Genomic DNA, 16,275 nt, shown 5'->3' on the forward strand with positions numbered 1-16,275 from the left:
CTCCGATTTGTTTTAATCTTGGTTTCGGGGTGGTATATTGCCTACCCTATCAACAATCGCACGTATAATTCGAGCAACATCGCCATCAGGCACTCCATCACCATTACCGTTGTTATTATTTCTTGTTCGTCCAGCCATTCTGCATGATGGGATTTTCTTGTGATTTATTCATTTATTTATTATCATTATTATTATTATTATTATATTTATGTGCAAGGATAGTTTAAAAAAAAAAAAAAGACTTCATTAATTAGATTAGATAAGCTACAATTAGCAAAATACAATTAAAACAAAGGAAAAGATTAAATAACATACTACGGGCAAGAGATAGCCCCTACAATCCAAGTTAACTCCTACACTCACAATTCTAAACTAGGCAATTTCTTTTACATGTGAGCATACAAAACAATCAGTTAGCCTAGTTTATAGTTCCCTTAAGATCCCTTAAAATAGCCAAGGAAAGTCTCTCCACACCAGGGTTTCTGGCTCCCATGTGGCTTGGAAAAGTCCCATGAATCGCCACAGCACCCTTACGAAGATAGCAGTTTCGCACACACGATGCCCTAGCAACAGCACTGGCTCCTCTCGATAAGTCCTCCAGTCCCTAAAGTTCACTGACCCATCTCTCCTCACAATTCTGCTTGGGTCGGGCATGATACACTGAAGGCTCCAAAAGTCAAAAAGGTCGCCCACCCTATCAGTGAAACCATCCGGGAAAGGGCCTAATTCATATACCCAGGGAGTCTTTTGTCCTAGAATCTGGACAAGTCCGATATAGGTACCCACCCAACTCTCAACTTTCCAAGCACAACCTCCTAGGGGAAAAACTTTGACATATACAAAAGAGCCAATCTGCAACCCGTTTCGCACATCCCAACCCTCAAACGTGGCTCCTATATCTCCAGTGTTCTCCTCGGTATTGCCTTCCATAGACTCATCTTCAGTGTCTGACTCAATCACAATAACCTCTGGGGGGTTGTATATTGGTACAACTTCTTCAACTTCATCAGACTCAGACTCAGGCTCAAGTCCAGGATCAGGTTCAGGGTCAAGCTCAAGCTCAAGCTCAAATTCATAGTCTTCTATAAGCATCTCCACTTCTTCACTTGGGTCAGATTCTATGTCATAGTTTTCAACCGAATTTTCTTCGTTAGAGTTAATGTCTGATGACCCTGGCATCCTACAAATAAAAAGGTTCTAACTTAGTCAAGTCACCGCAAAATACAAATTAACGTAAGGTTTTCTTAAAAACAAACTTCTACCCATGGCCCAAAGGTTCAAACCTAGGCTCTGATACCAAGCTATGACGCCGCAAATTTTTTTGAAACGTCATAAGATTTAAATAACGATAACTTGCTAGATAAAGTTTTAACTACTAATTAGGAACTTTTAAGTTCTTACATAGTGAAAGTCCAACGACAAAATAAAACTACAAGTTCACACACAACGTCACAACATAGTTAAATCCTAATACAAGGGATAACAGGATTTTATTTTGATAAAATCTTGACTCTAAGTCAGCAAAGGTTCGATATTGGCAGCAGTTCCAATTTCAGCCTCAGTCCCTTCCTCGACATAATCTGGCATAAAACGCCAGGGCAACAAAATATATGCCATGAGTTTTGCAACACAGTAAGAAAACGTAACCAACCTACCATTATTTTTAAGAGAAAAATAATAATATTCTAAACATGAGATAACAATATAATTATACACAGAATTTACAACCATTAGAATAATTTCAGTAATTTTTATAAATTAGGTGACACTCGAAATCTCACCAAAGAAATTTAACTTACCAACCACTAAGGATGGTAATGGTTAATTTGAAACCCTCTTTTGGTCAAATATTTAAGTGTTACCAACCGTAACTACCAGGGATGCCCACGTCCAGAGTTATATACCCAAGTAGTGGCATCCGTGGTCTGCCTCAAGGAAACGGTCTGCCAGGGAAGTAACCTCCCTGTGTGCCACCTCCACATCCACCCTTATTCCAAAATTGAATACCGAAAAGGGTTCAAATAAGTCCCGTGCCATCTTAGAGTTTCGCAACACAATTTACGTGAGAATTCTCAAAACCAGGGCTCACCCTGAACAACCGGTGTTAACCGTTAACCCTTAATTCCGTACCGTCTTTAAACCATGACTCACCCTGAACAACTGATATTAACCGTCAATTGTTAACTTTGTATATGCCGTTAATCATTTCAGTTAATTTTGATATTAATCACAAATAATTCTAAATTTTTAATCACAAGTAATGTTATACCAACTCATTAAAATTCCCAATTATAAAATATTGCATGTGTCACACAATACTAAATAAAAGTACAGAATTTAAATAAACAATTTATTTAAACCATGGTATGAAATAATAACTTAGATACAAGAATTAAACCATAAATACACACATGCACAAATTTTTGATTTACAAAATTAGACTAACATAATATTAGGGTGGTGATTTTATCCTGTCTAGAAAAATTTTCAGAGTATATATCTTGCAAATAAAATTATAAATACATTACTTATACAACTCTAAAATTCATATCAATCTACAGGATACTCAATAAACATGTTATGGTTATTTTTCAGAAAGTATTTTCCAAAAATAACTTATAGATAATTCTAAACAAATTCCAAGGGTGTTTATGACACAGATTTGTCACATTTCCTTACATTAATTCCATGCTTAAATTTATAGATCAAACCCATAATCTAAAAATTTATCATGAAATTAGACTTCTCAAATTTCATATTTTAGTTAGAAATTACCAGATTTGGCTTAGTATAGAATTTTAAATAAATTTTCAAATACATGGTAAAATCTGTCTCATAGTTTCGGATTTAGTTAGAAATTTGTATAAATTCGTAGAAAGCTCAAAAATTGTTACCAAAATTTCTGGACGAACTAGACATCATTATCAACAACTTTGTAGAAGAAATCATCTCTTAATTTTGAGTATAAAATTGTCTAAAAATTTGAGTGACATTCTGGAAGATTCAAAATAAATTATTTTCATCACAGTTTCAGATTTAGTTAAAATTTTGTATAAATTCGTAGAAAGCTCAAAAATTGTTACCAAAATTTTCTGGATAAACTAGACATCATTATCAACAACTTTGTAGAATAAAGCATCTCGAAATTTTGAGTATAAAATTATCTGAAAATTCGGGTAACATACTGACAGATTCAAAACAGATTATCCTCAGCACAGTTTAGACAATGTATCATATGTATATAATCTGAAAATTTCAATTATGTAAAAAAAATAAGAGGATTGAGAGGGTCTTCTTACCTAGTAGTAGGATTGAAATGGGTGATGAAATGATAGAAGAATTTGCTTCCTAAACCTTCTTCTCTTCTTCTCCTTCTGCTGAATTCTTCTTCCCTATTTCTTCTTCACCCGTCAAACGGTATACATGCATGCAAACACTGAAACCTACCCTTCTACGCATGACTATTATGTGCATTATATAGACCTTCGAGGCTAGCTCTCTCTCTCTCTCCCTTTCTCTCTCTCTCTCTGCCATTACTTTTCTCCAAGTTCTAAGAATAAGCTTTCCCTAAATTTTATGGTTTCCAAATTTCTAAGAGATGGTGGGTTTGGTAGGAACTATGGGTTGTTTGCCCACGGTTTGTCTGTTTGTATATATATATATATATTTTTTATTTTATTATTTTTATTTATTTATTTTTTTTAACAATAATTATTGAACATCCACAACATTTTTATTCTTAATAGGGTCTTTTTTTTTTAGGGTCTTTTTATTATTGAACATCTTTTTTTTTTTTTTTTTCTTAATAGGGTCTTTGTTAGCGATAGAATTTTAAAAAACTAATAATTTAATTAATTTATTTATTTTCTTTCAAGAATAATTTAAATATGGGTTTTCACAGATGAAATCATCAAAGAGTCCAAATCCAGCAAATCGTTTTTGAAAATAGATTTTTTTAAAGAAGTGCCAACATGGACTACTTTGCCAGATACAGAGTCGCCAATTAAATATTTATTTTGGGGGAATTTAGGAAATCCTGACTCGTTGCCTAAGGCCACGTATTCGTCATCACCAAAGTTACCTCGGCTCGGGAATTTGGGTACGATTGGGGAAGGTCACTTCGTGAGCACCTCCGCTCGCCCGATCAAAGATCGGCCTCTACTAACCATGATATCTAGTTTTGAAAACATTATGCGTTCTTATTCCAGTTATTATCCTAGATTTGCTATGTGATATGCACAACATACAAGTATAGACTGGATCGCCTAAATTGGAACAAAACATCTCATGTTTGTTTAATTGAAAATGGTTTGATGGTGCTACTCGTAAGTAAGCTAAGACGTAAATTTGCCACCCTCGGGTGGGCTTAGAAAAAATGATTTTGCCATTCTCAAGTGGGCTTAAAACTCGCATTTAATGAATTGTTCCAATCTAAATAACCCAACCTTCACCCACAGGCATTCAGGTAGTTATATCACATAAGCAATTAGCCTCATGGTAAGCATGCTATCATGGCAGTCACTCACACACATGCAAGGATGCTAAAGCATAAACACTTACCGAGTACTCCAAGCCAAAACAGAAGCTATGTTAGAAATCCATGCATGATCCTAACTATACAGAAATACCTAATGCAACACATGCAAAAATGCAACTATAATAGGCTCGGCTATTCTAAACATGGCATATGATGATGCTACATCTAACACGTATTCAATTTGGAATTGAAATACAAATGCAGTTAGTATGATACGCCGAGCTCGGTGCATGCAATACAGATAAATGAATGCAAACATGCGAGCATAAGTATGCTAATTGAAACATGCCCTAATCTAACCATCATAAGCTGATAAATAAAAGGGAGAAAGACGTGGGGTTGGAAGACATACATCACACACACGCACACTTATTACAACATTGCCCTCGCTCGGAGGGTCCGAATAAATAATATACAGTCCGAAAGTAATACAGTTCGAATGAATAACGAATTACAATTAATTATTACATAACCACTAACTAATTAACAAATTAGCTAAGTAAGCAAAAAAATTAAATGAATGGGACTGCCTTGGCTCTGTTTTGGATGATAATGGATGCGTGCATGCTCGATGCGCTTTATCGGTAAATTCCATCACGGTGCCTCGTCTCGCCTTTGTTTGCAACTGATTTCAGAAACTTACACAAAGCTCCAGAAGGCTGAAACTCCACATTGGGAAAGCCACCGACCAGGTATTGGCTTGGAAAACCCTTGCCGGCCACCCCTTATGATGGAAACCAAAAAAGGTGGTCGGCCTACCAAGAAACCTGGTCGACCGACCACTTTCTGCCCCTAGACTCTGGTTTTTCTACAACAAAGGCAAGAAGGAGAGAAAGCAAGGTATTTTCAACATATGTGTGCGCGACCACTCCTCCCCGTCCTTGCACAAGCTCTAGGGAGTATGGCCCTCGGTCCTCGGGCCATCAACCACGCAATTCAATGCATGATGGCCGAAGAGTCGAATTGCACGTTTTAATGTGACATGAATGCACAAATACACACTTAAGGCCTAAACTCCATCATGGGAAATCCGGAATGTTGGCGACCGAGAATCAAGGCACGTTTCGTCACTTGGAGTACGAAACGTCCCTCGTTTCCCATGCTTGGACTAAACCGTACTCCAAGCACAATGCAACAAGCAATGCATGGCACGTGCAAATGCGACTAGCATGCAATCCTAAGTGCAATGCAACCAAGTGATGCAAGCATGCAAGGGATAAAATGCAAACATGCATCTAGCATATACAATGCTAACACTACATGGCATGCGCAATGCTCGTGAACTAAGGCATACTCAATACGACTATCAACCTAGCATACACAATGCGAGGAATGACATATCATGGCATGCACAATGCTCCTAACAACCTAGCATACGCAATGCAAAGGCTAAACATGCAACAACATGAACTACATGGCATGCTCGATGCAAGATGGACTTATACCAATGTGAGTGGACCTCAGCCACACTCACATCAGTGGCCATATGATGAAAATGAGAGAATCGAAATGCATGCACACATGCACGAATGCCAAAGACCGAACTTAAGGCATGAAATACCACTCTACCAAAGCATGGCAAGGGATGAAAGATGGCATACAAACATACAATTTACAGCGCTGAAATATGATGCTCAATGGTCCCGAATCATGCAAACATGGCACACAATGCAAGCTAGGGGGCCCGGGTACCGAAACTAGTGAAGTGCGTTACACTAGAGGTACCCAAAGCAATGCACTAAAGGAAAAACCAACCCCAAACAGACCCTAGGCTAGTCTGAAACAGTGGAAAATTAGCCTAAAATGATGGCTCAACAAGCATGAAAATGAAGCTCATTCAATGGTCGGTAAACAAGGCATTCAAGCCCGACTCTCAAGCACACTTAAAGAGATGAAAACATGGAAATATGACATTCATATAGGCTCTAAAATGTGATGTAAAATGGCCTCAAAACATGAACACACCTCAGCACATGCATGCAATGGACCTCAAATCTCAAAGTTAAGCATGGGTATTGAACTACAAGCATGCAAAAAAAACATCATTCAATTATGAGACCCAAAAACAGAGCTAGGGCAGTCCAAAATAAGCACAATATCAGTTTATGACATGGCCAAAAAGTGCTAAAATTAAGGGCCCACAAAGCATGCAAAGAAAGCTAGTGAACCATGAGTTGTTCTACAACTATATGAAGCATATGAAAGCTCATTAAACCAGCCAAAAATAGATGTATTTCACGCCAAAATATGCCCAAATAACCATTGAAACTCAGTCAATGCATGCAAAAATGATGAGCTCCTTTGAAAGGCCATGCAAGGGGTTACTCTACACCTATATGATGGACACATAAAAGGTCAAAACCACCTCTGAAAATGAGTTATGAAAACCTTAAAACTCACCAAATAGGCCCTGGAATTGGTCTAGGAAGCATGCAATGAAAGGTCCTTTTGAAAGGCCTTGAATAGGATTGCTCTACACATGCATCATAGACATAAAATATGGCAAAATGGGCTCCGGACAGAGCTAATGTAGACCATAAAACTTACAAAATAAGTCCTGGAATGTGACTTCACAATATGCAAAATGGAGCGCCTTTGGAAGGCCAACAAAGCTAGTAAAGAGAATGAGGGGTGAGAGGGTCACCCCTCTATGATTTTGGAGCTCAAAGACACATCAAAGTCATTGAAAATCCACTGGATTTCAGTGGCTAAGAGGCCAAAATATGGCCAATGCAAATGCTCAAATGCATGGCTCAAAGCATGAGGAAATGAAGCATGCAAGGAAGAAGATGACTTTAAACAGAAAAGTGACCTCAATCAAACTTAAAGAGGAGGTCAAAACAAAACTTTCTTCAGTTTGGGTCAAAGTCCAAAAATGCTCACAAATAGGGCCAAGATTTGAAGCAAAATAAGCCTTAAAAGAGAGATAGAGCAAACAAGGAGGTAGATGGCCTCAAACAGAAAAGTGTCCTTAAACAAAGTTCAAGAGGGGCTCAAAATAAGACACTTTTCAGTTCATGCCAAAGCTCGAAAATGCTTAGAGAAAAATAGTGCAAAAAGGGGGTAAATGAAGACTTACCGTTGTAGCACAGCAATGCAACAACTTCTGGACCAAGAATGTGAGCTCTCAACCTCTGCAAATGACCTCCAAGGTGCTGGAATGGATGGTAGAGGTGGTAGGATATGAGGTGTAGTGTAAAATGGCCAAGAATATTAGGGTTTGGAGGCTTGAAGTATAGAGATAGAGGGAGTTGTATGTATACTCCAGCCAAAACTTTCTAACCTTGCAAAATGGAGTTGAGAGCTTATCTTATAGAAGACAAAGGGCCATGGCTTCTCTAGGAAGCCTCAAGTAAAGGGTGCAAGCTTCTAAAGGAAGCTAATTAAAAGGGTCAAGCTTCTTGAGGAAGCTAGACCAAAAGGGTCAAGCTTCCTTAAGAAGCTTGGCCAAAGGGTCCAGCTTCTCTTAGAAGCTAAGCAAAGGGACCAAAGCTTGCTTAAGAAGAGAAACAAAGGGCTCAAATCTCGGACAGTGGGTCAATTGCTTCACAGCTGGCACAGCTGGAACACACTCAGAGAGACAAAACAGAGGGTAGCTGGCCGACCAGTTCAAGTGGTCGGCCAACCAGGGTTCAAAAGGTTCAAGGCCTAAAGCTAGTAAGCCATGAAGCCCTTGAAGTTAGCTTTCCAATGCCGCAAACCTTGCATTAAAATTCCTCCTGTGGAAAAAGTTATGCCTGTTTTGGTGAAGCCGCGCAGATTTGGTCCAACTGGACTTCAACCAACCATATCTCCCCCACCCGGACTTGGCTTTAGGAGATTTTTGAGTGAAAAATGAAGCCCCAGAAGTCTTATTTCCAATGGAAATGGCCTCACATATAAATTCCTCTTGTGCAAAGAGTTATGCCCGTTTCGGTGAAACCGCGCAGTTTTGGTCCTCCCGGATTCATGCCGAACCACTTTTGACCACCTAATTTTTTTGGTCTGCCATCAGATTTTGTGGTCGGCCATGTGGCCACATTGAAGCCCCAGAAGTTAGATTTCCAATGGCACCAACCTTCATCAAAATTCCCCCTGTGTAAAGAGTTATGCCTGTTTCGGTGGAGTCGTGCAGTTTCGGTCCTACCCGGATTTATGCCGAACTTCTCCCAAACTAGTTTTCCTCTCTCTTCTTCTCTTTTCTTCAACTCCAAACCCCTAGACAAGGTGTTTTCAAAGTTTTTTCAAAGATTTCATCTCTCTTTTATTCATTTTCATTTTGTCCTTGCTCGGTTTACCGAAAAGTGCAACATTTGACAAAATGTGAGCCTCGGAATATCGTAAAAACTTTATTTTAGAAACGTTTTGAAAGAGAGGGTTTTAAGGTCTAAAATCTTTTGATCAAGAGTGTTTTGGTCCAAAAAGAGGTTTGAAGTTGAGATTTGACTCTCTCTGTGCCGAAGAAACTGAACCTTTCCCCTGCACAACTTCCAAAACTATCAGTTGCGTCCAAGTCTTAAAGACAGTAAAAAATGGAGTATCTACATATGCTCAGACATTTTTCTACTATCATCTATCTTTTATGGCTAACTTTATTATTTTTGCACATTTTTTGTCAATCTCAATCTCATTTTTTTATCTTTGTTATAGCCAATCATTTGTTGTTCTACACAACAATTTAGTCCATCAAAATCCTAGTCATTACAACTAACAAAAAGCATTTATTACTTCTCCAATCACGAGTCCACGTCCCTTTTTCCTTTACTATTGCAAAACATATTTGATGCAATTGTCATTTGTGCGGGGTGTCGTAAATAAGTGTATTTTTTATCTTTTTAAATTAAAAAATTAAGAAAAAAAATTTAAATGTTTGGGTTAACTTTTTAATTTTTTATAAAAAAAATGTGTATTAAAAAATTATATAAATTAGTGTGTGGGAGAAAATTAGAATTGAGAGTTGTGCAATCGTAATTTTTAATTTTTGGTGAATGGTGATTAAGAAATCATGTATATTGATTCGAAAACAATCTAAAATATATGACGTCTAGTAGATAGTTGAATAATTTTACAATCAATATATATTTTTTATATATATAAATGCTACACACCCAAAAAAAAAAAAATTCTTTTGGGAGCTGTATGTAAGGCACGGCTTCTAAGGGAAAAAAGTTATATAAAGTTTGTGTTTGATTTCTTTAATAGGAGAATTACTGAAAAATATAAATTGTGACAAGAAATAGCCTTAACATTTCAATATGCATTTTAAAATAATTCTCAAGAATATTACTTACACAAAATAATTTTTTTTTGTTTTTTTTATGCCTTAATATTTTTTGTTTTTTGTTTTTTGTTTTCGTATAAAAAAAAAAAAAACAAATTGATTACTTGGACGGCCCATCAAATTTCACAGGCTGAACTCGGATCCAAGGCCCACTTTGATTAGGGCATAAACTATGGAAACCCTAGTAGTATATATACCAAACAAGAGCCTTTCTTTTCGTCCTCGCACTTGCTGGTTTCATCTGGTGAGTTCTGAGAACAGAGGAATCAAACCAGGCTCTGAGTCGCGATGAGGGCTAAGGTTATTGTTCTTTCATTGATTCTATGGTTCATTTTCGCTTTATCATTGTTTGGTTGCTGAGAAATTCAAGAAAAAGAAAAGAAAAGAAACTTGGAATCAACGCTTGCTTGTTTATTAGTATTTTTTATTCTTTATTGCTTGATGTAATATGTATTTTATGCTCTGAGATTCTTATATTACGAAGAAAACTACTGGGTTTGTGGTATTGCCCTGATTTGAATTTCTTTTTTTTGTTTTTTTTTTTTTGTGTGTGGGGTATATTTAGCTTCTGTATTTGGATGATGTTTCTGATTCAATTTTAGCTAAATGGATGAAATACTGTATTGATTATGTCACGGCTCAATCTTTTAGTCCATTGGCATCTTTTGATTGTAAAAAAGCTCTAGCTGCTGTATTAGGTAATGTATAGAAAATTGGTTTGATGGTTATCTAGGTATTTATAAAAATCATAATCATAATCACAATCATCACATTATTTTTGTGTTTCTGAATAGATTGTATAGAGAAAATGAATGCAATTATTAAATTGATGTGTAACTTTGTATTCTTTTGTAGTCTCTATAGTGACAATGTGTTTATAGTAAAGCCATTTGAATTGAAATAGCAAAGATCAACATAACAACAATAATATAAGGTTGTCTAAAGTATTTTTTGTAAATGGTAGTGTTAGTGTGAGGCCTCTCTATGTACTTGCCAATTTTGTATCCACCAATCCTCGTTCCTCTGATTCCCTGCAATCTCAGAGTTCATTGTTAGGGATTTTGTGGCTCCGTTGCTCCATTGTGTGAGTGATTTGAAACGGGTTTCTGAGGTTTGAACTATACATGTCTTTATATATTGTTTGAATTGGAGGTCCGATCCCACGTTGCCGGTAGCCACCAAAAGCATTGACCGGCAATGCTATGATTGGACCAAATCAATATTTTTGTTTTGCATTTCGATAGGAATCTGTGGACTGATTAAATACTCTTTGTCCATGAAGCCGGTTTTGTGCGATTACATTTTCTATACCCTTCTATTCTAGTTGCATTTATTGGAAGCTTAACAATTTGTTCACTTGCTCCTTCTAGTGGAAGAAGAAGCGCATGAGGAGGTTGAAGAGGAAGCGCCGAAAGATGAGACAAAGATCCAAGTAGACAATGCATTTCGACAAGAAGACGGCTTCTCCTGATATGCTTTCATCTTCTTCATCACTTGCTCGTGGGAGTTGGAGAGGATTTTGAAGGGGGAGCTTGCATTGTCTATTTCAGTTCTTACTTCTAGTTTCAGGATTTGTCGCACCTTTAAGAAGTTTAGGGTTAATTTGTTTTTGAGTTTACTTCTGTTTTGTTTTTGATATCTCTTATCTGCAACTGAATGACTTATGGAAACTTTTTGTTAGAAATATTACCTACCTTAAATCAAGTGGATTGCTATGGTCCTTGTGGTGGTTAATGTGAGTGGTAACTTTTTTAAACATGCTTTTGTTCAAGTGTGCCATTGCCTTGGTCAAATGGCTTATGCAGATGTTTCTTGATATCGATTGGTTTGTTAGTGCCGAAAAAGGCCCAGATCTGTGGAGTACCGAAGGCAATAAACCAATGTGCTAAGTACATTGAAGGTGCTGATTATTATCTTTCTTACTTCCCCAGTTTCCTATTGAGGCTGAGGCCTCGTTGGAAACAGGGTTTTTTAGTAATTTTTTTGTTAAAATGTGATGTGAAAAAAATTAGTATGGTTAGGATGACTTTTTTTGCTTTTTGATTAAAATGTGATGTAAAAAAAATAATATATTTAGGATGACTGTTTTGGCTTTCTACGAAAAGTTGTACAAAAAGTAGAGAGAATTTTGATTTTTTGGTATGAATTGTTGGTTTTTTAATTTTTTTAATAATTTTTGACTTTTTGTCAAACGAGGCCTGAATCACTGTCAGCGTTAGAGACAGCATGGCAGGGTTTGAATTTTGGGGCTTTGGTCCCAAAGCTTGATGGGTAGTAAATTATAGTTTATGTGCTGTTTTCCTTTAGCAACTCTAGTAGCCATGATTGAGCAGCAAATTGTTTGGTTTATGGTCCTATTGGAAAATGGCTTAATTGCATGGATCTCAGCATGGATTTTATGGACCTTGCTGTTCTTCTCACTGTATGGTTTGATAAACAAACTGAATTTTAATACAGAAATTGCATGTTGACATTTTTATAATTCCTTTTCCCCAATAGCCACCTCAATGCTGTGAACTCCTTCACCAAGAGTATGGTCTTTTCTTGAAAAACTCATCTTTGGAAATCTAAGATCTACAAGTCTCTCCTAGAAAATCGCTCTCAGAACCCAGTTTTGGATTTAACTCGTACTCCTTGAATCATGGACACAACTACTTCTGAAGCATGGGCATGTGAAAAGACATTATATGGAAAATCTCGGAAAGTAAACCATGTATGTGACCCAGTTGACTCTTAAGCACCTCAATTGGGGTCATACTAATTTTCCATCAAAGGAAGATAGTACCAACAGGATTTCTGCAGTAATCTGACTTCTAGACTTGCTTTTCAAATTTCTAGTAGAAGTTCATGCATGTGTATTAAGAATAAAACCAATAACAATTTCTACATGGGTGTTTGGAAAGTGAGTTTTTTTTTATAATTTTTTTTAATTGTAGAATATTATTGGAGAAATTTTTTTTTGTATTTGAGAATATAGTTAGGTTTTTTTGTGGTTGGATGTGATATTTGTAAGAAAAAAAGTGAAATAATTATAGAGTTTGATGGGATATTTTGTTTGGATTTATTTTTTTTTGGTTTTGTAACCAATTTGTCTTTTAGTGAAAGAAAACCAAAAAACTTCATTCCCAAACACCGCCTATGTGTACCTCACGATAACCATAGAAGTAGGTCAAAAAACAGACCCTAATTATTTTGGAGAAGAGCATGAAACACAAACAATATCAATTTGCAAAGAGAGAACCTGTTCAATTAAATATACAAAAACATGATATAAAAGTATGAAAGAAGAAGAAAGATGCAAGTTATTTATATTAGTTAACAGACTTCAACAAAGATCAGGATTGGAAAGCTATAATCATCAATATTGAACTTGTTCCTATGCCACCTTCAAAATGTTTTTGAATACAATGTCAAATTCTATATTGGCTTTCATTTCCTTTGTACAGTTTTATACCCATAGTTGAACCAAGCTCTCCTCTTCATCTGGTTTGTGTTGATCACAAATCCTGGGCCTTGTTTGCTCCCCTCTCTCTATTCAAATTTTCTTTCAGATTTCTTTAAACGGTCTATACTGGTAACCCCTCAAGGTCATATTGCATGACAAGTCTCTCTACTGTATTCCGACTCATGACTTGCCACGAATGCAACTCTTTCAAAACAACCGCTGCGAGCTCCTTCTCATCTTCATGCACAATACCTTCCACTATAATGGAATAAGTTGTCTCATTAGGCATGTGCCCCTTCTCAATCATCTTCTCAAAAATCTCGAATGACAAATCAGTTCTTCGTGATTTGCATAACCCAAGGATAAGTGCATTAAAATTGTCAATATCAGGCCTGCACCCGTTTTCTTGGATGATCTTGAAAATTTCCATGGCCTCATCTAGCATTCCTTCCATGCACAATCCTCTTATCAAAGAGGAATAGGTAAACGAATCAGGAGTAAATCCACACATTGTCATTTCATATAGAAGCAGAAACGCAGGATATGTGTTTCTTTTCTTACACAAGCTCGAGATCACGCCTCTGTAAAAGTCATGAATCGAGGAGTTCTGCTTGTTTCCCAAGCTTTGAATTATCGAGAAAGCCTCTCGCACCTTCCCTTCCTCACAAAGCACAGCAATGGCGTTATACGTTCCATCATTGGGATAGCAATGACAGTAAATCATTTGGTCAAGACACTTGACTACATCATCTGCTTTCCCTTCTTTGCATAAACGAGCAATGATTGGGTTGTAGGTTGCAGCAGTGGGTTTGAATGGTCCCTTAAACATTTCATCTAACACCTCAAGGGCATGATCAGTCCGACCATGATAAGCAAGTGAACCAATTAGTATATTGTAGGTTACCACCGATGGTGAACGATCTTCGCCTACCATCTCTTCAAGAATCCCATTGGCCTCTTCCCACCGCCCTTCGTAGCACAAGCTCCTCAACAAAATATTATGGCTCACTACATTTGGAGTAAAACCCCTGGATGGTAAATCCCTAAAAAACCTCATTGCTTCCTCAATTCTGCCTTCCTTACACAACCCAGTTAACAAAACATTGTAGCTAACCAAATTAGGCTTCCCACCCTTATCAATGATCTCATCCAAGAGTTTCATCGCTTCGTCGACCCCTCTCTCCTTATAAGCAGCCTCTAGCAAGAATGAAAAAGTGAATGCATTTGGAACAAGCCCTTTGTGCATCAACCTTTTCAAAAATTGCAAACTTTGATTCAAGTTTCCTTGCATACAAAGCCCTTTAATTAGAGAATTGTACGTAACAGTATTGGTTGGAAACCCATGTTCTTCCATTTTTTCGACTAATTGCATTGCGTGCCCAACATTCCCTCTCTTACACAAATGATCCACCAAGAAAGTGTAAGTAGACGGATCCGGGTGAGCTCCTGAACTCACCATCATTTCCATAACCCTAGTCGCCTTTCGGAGTTTGCTCGATTTGCAAAGATCATACAAGAGCTGAGTGGCATGAGCCACATCAGGCTTGTGACCCTTCCCAACCATGTATTCCAAATAGAGAAAAGCATCATTGAGTCTAAGATCTTTGGTTCTTGGGTCATTCTTGGAAGACCTCCAATTGGGGAGAGTGAATGCAGTGTCCTTTGGAGATATGGTCATCTGGGTAGAGGCTAAAACTTTAGAGAAACCTTTGTTGAGTGAAAATGAATGGATGTTTGGGATCTGGGAGAAGAACCCACAAGATTTTCTTGGATTTTCTGAAGATGGGTTTGTTATAGGGGACACTGAATTTAGCAGGGCTGCCATGAATTTGAAGAAATTTAATGGTGGAATGTTCTTGAAGAAATGTTTTACTTGATAGTACTACTATAAGCGTATTGAACTACTTTGTTTGGCATGAAAGAAAAAAAAAGAAAAGAAAAATCAAGATCTTGGGTGTGTATTTGCTGCTAAATGATTGAATAAGAAGTAGATGTGAACTAAGAGAGAGATATAATGGTAGATAGAAGAAACAATACACTGAAAGTTGAACATGAAAAAAGAAGTTGAACCAAAAGGAATTAAAAGAAGAAGGATAAGAAAGGAGTAAGTGGAAAGGAAAGAGAGATGTGGGAATAATCGATTCTTACACTGGGTGGTGTTGTTTTCAATTCTTGGTTCTTCTCAAGCAAAGAGATATGGACAAGATCAATTTTGTTTGCCTCTCTTCCTTATTATTTTGTTAGGTTTTACTTCCCAAAAAAAAAAAAAAAAATCTTATTTATTTATTTGGTTTTAATTTGTGAAGTCCATGACTCCATCCCTCGTTATCCGAATGTTTAAGTGGATTTATGAACCTCACGCGCGACGTAGGCGCGTGGTCACCTGTGATTCTCTCAGCCTCTCCCTCACTCTCTCAGGAAATTATTGGATAAAGTCGAGGTGCTGCTTAAGATTTACAATTGGTTAATCTGTATTTGAATTATGAATTTAAATAAAAATTTAAAAAAAAAATAAAAAAATATATGAAATCTGAATGATATACAGCTATACTTCAGCCACTTGTTTACTTCTCAAATTCATAATCCAAAAATTATATGATAAATGGTATGAAATATTACTCCAAAATCACCAAACTTGTAGGGCTTTCCAAATTTCAATTTCACAATTTTTTTTAATCTATTTAAAATAATGAATTTTTTATTTTTTATTTTTATTTAATCAATATAATTGAAAATTTCTTACCAAGAAAAATTGTACAATTAAGATTGGTAGCTCGAAATGTGAGGCACGAATTTGGCCCGACTTTTATACCCACCCACATATCTATCTTTGTACACCCTTTTTGTTTTGTTATTCATCTCAGGTTTTACGTTTCATTTCAAATAAAAAAAAAAACAAAAAAGATAAACAGAGTAGAGAAGAAGGAGACCCAAATCGCGGAGAGAGAGAGAGAGAGGAGAGAAGAGAAGAGGAAGAGAGAAGAGGAGAAGGAAGATCTGCGTTGATGGCGGTTGGTGATCGACGGTGATGGC

General features: G+C 36.8%; 1 protein-coding gene, 1 long non-coding RNA gene and 1 other non-coding gene across 3 annotated transcripts; 2 read left to right on the forward strand and 1 right to left on the reverse strand.

Moving 5' to 3' along the window:
- The first annotated feature begins 9,924 nt into the window (after positions 1 to 9,924).
- Positions 9,925 to 11,517, forward strand: LOC114309591 (uncharacterized). The gene is made up of 2 exons (XR_003645792.2): positions 9,925 to 10,097; positions 11,168 to 11,517. It is a non-coding gene; the product is annotated as an uncharacterized LOC114309591 (long non-coding RNA).
- LOC114309619 (small nucleolar RNA snoR2/U65) lies at positions 10,949 to 11,101 on the forward strand. The gene has a single exon (XR_003645797.2). It is a non-coding gene; the product is annotated as a small nucleolar RNA snoR2/U65 (small nucleolar RNA).
- Positions 11,518 to 13,081: 1,564 nt separating the features above from the next.
- LOC114309593 (Pentatricopeptide repeat (PPR) superfamily protein) lies at positions 13,082 to 15,509 on the reverse strand. The gene has a single exon (XM_028255370.2). It carries the CDS (start codon positions 15,065 to 15,067, stop codon positions 13,364 to 13,366), a length of 1,704 nt encoding a protein of 567 aa, XP_028111171.2. The 5' UTR covers positions 15,068 to 15,509; the 3' UTR covers positions 13,082 to 13,363.
- Between the last annotated feature and the right edge of the window lie 766 nt (positions 15,510 to 16,275).

The sequence above is a fragment of the Camellia sinensis genome, chromosome 7 (genome assembly GCF_055761805.1).
Source record: "Camellia sinensis isolate YWXY chromosome 7, ASM5576180v1, whole genome shotgun sequence".
Lineage (NCBI taxonomy): Eukaryota > Viridiplantae > Streptophyta > Magnoliopsida > Ericales > Theaceae > Camellia > Camellia sinensis.

Bases quoted from the DNA above. Each gene is read 5' to 3' on its own strand.
- LOC114309593 (XM_028255370.2), bottom strand. From the start codon at position 15,067: ATGGCAGCCCTGCTAAATTCAGTGTCCCCTATAACAAACCCATCTTCA.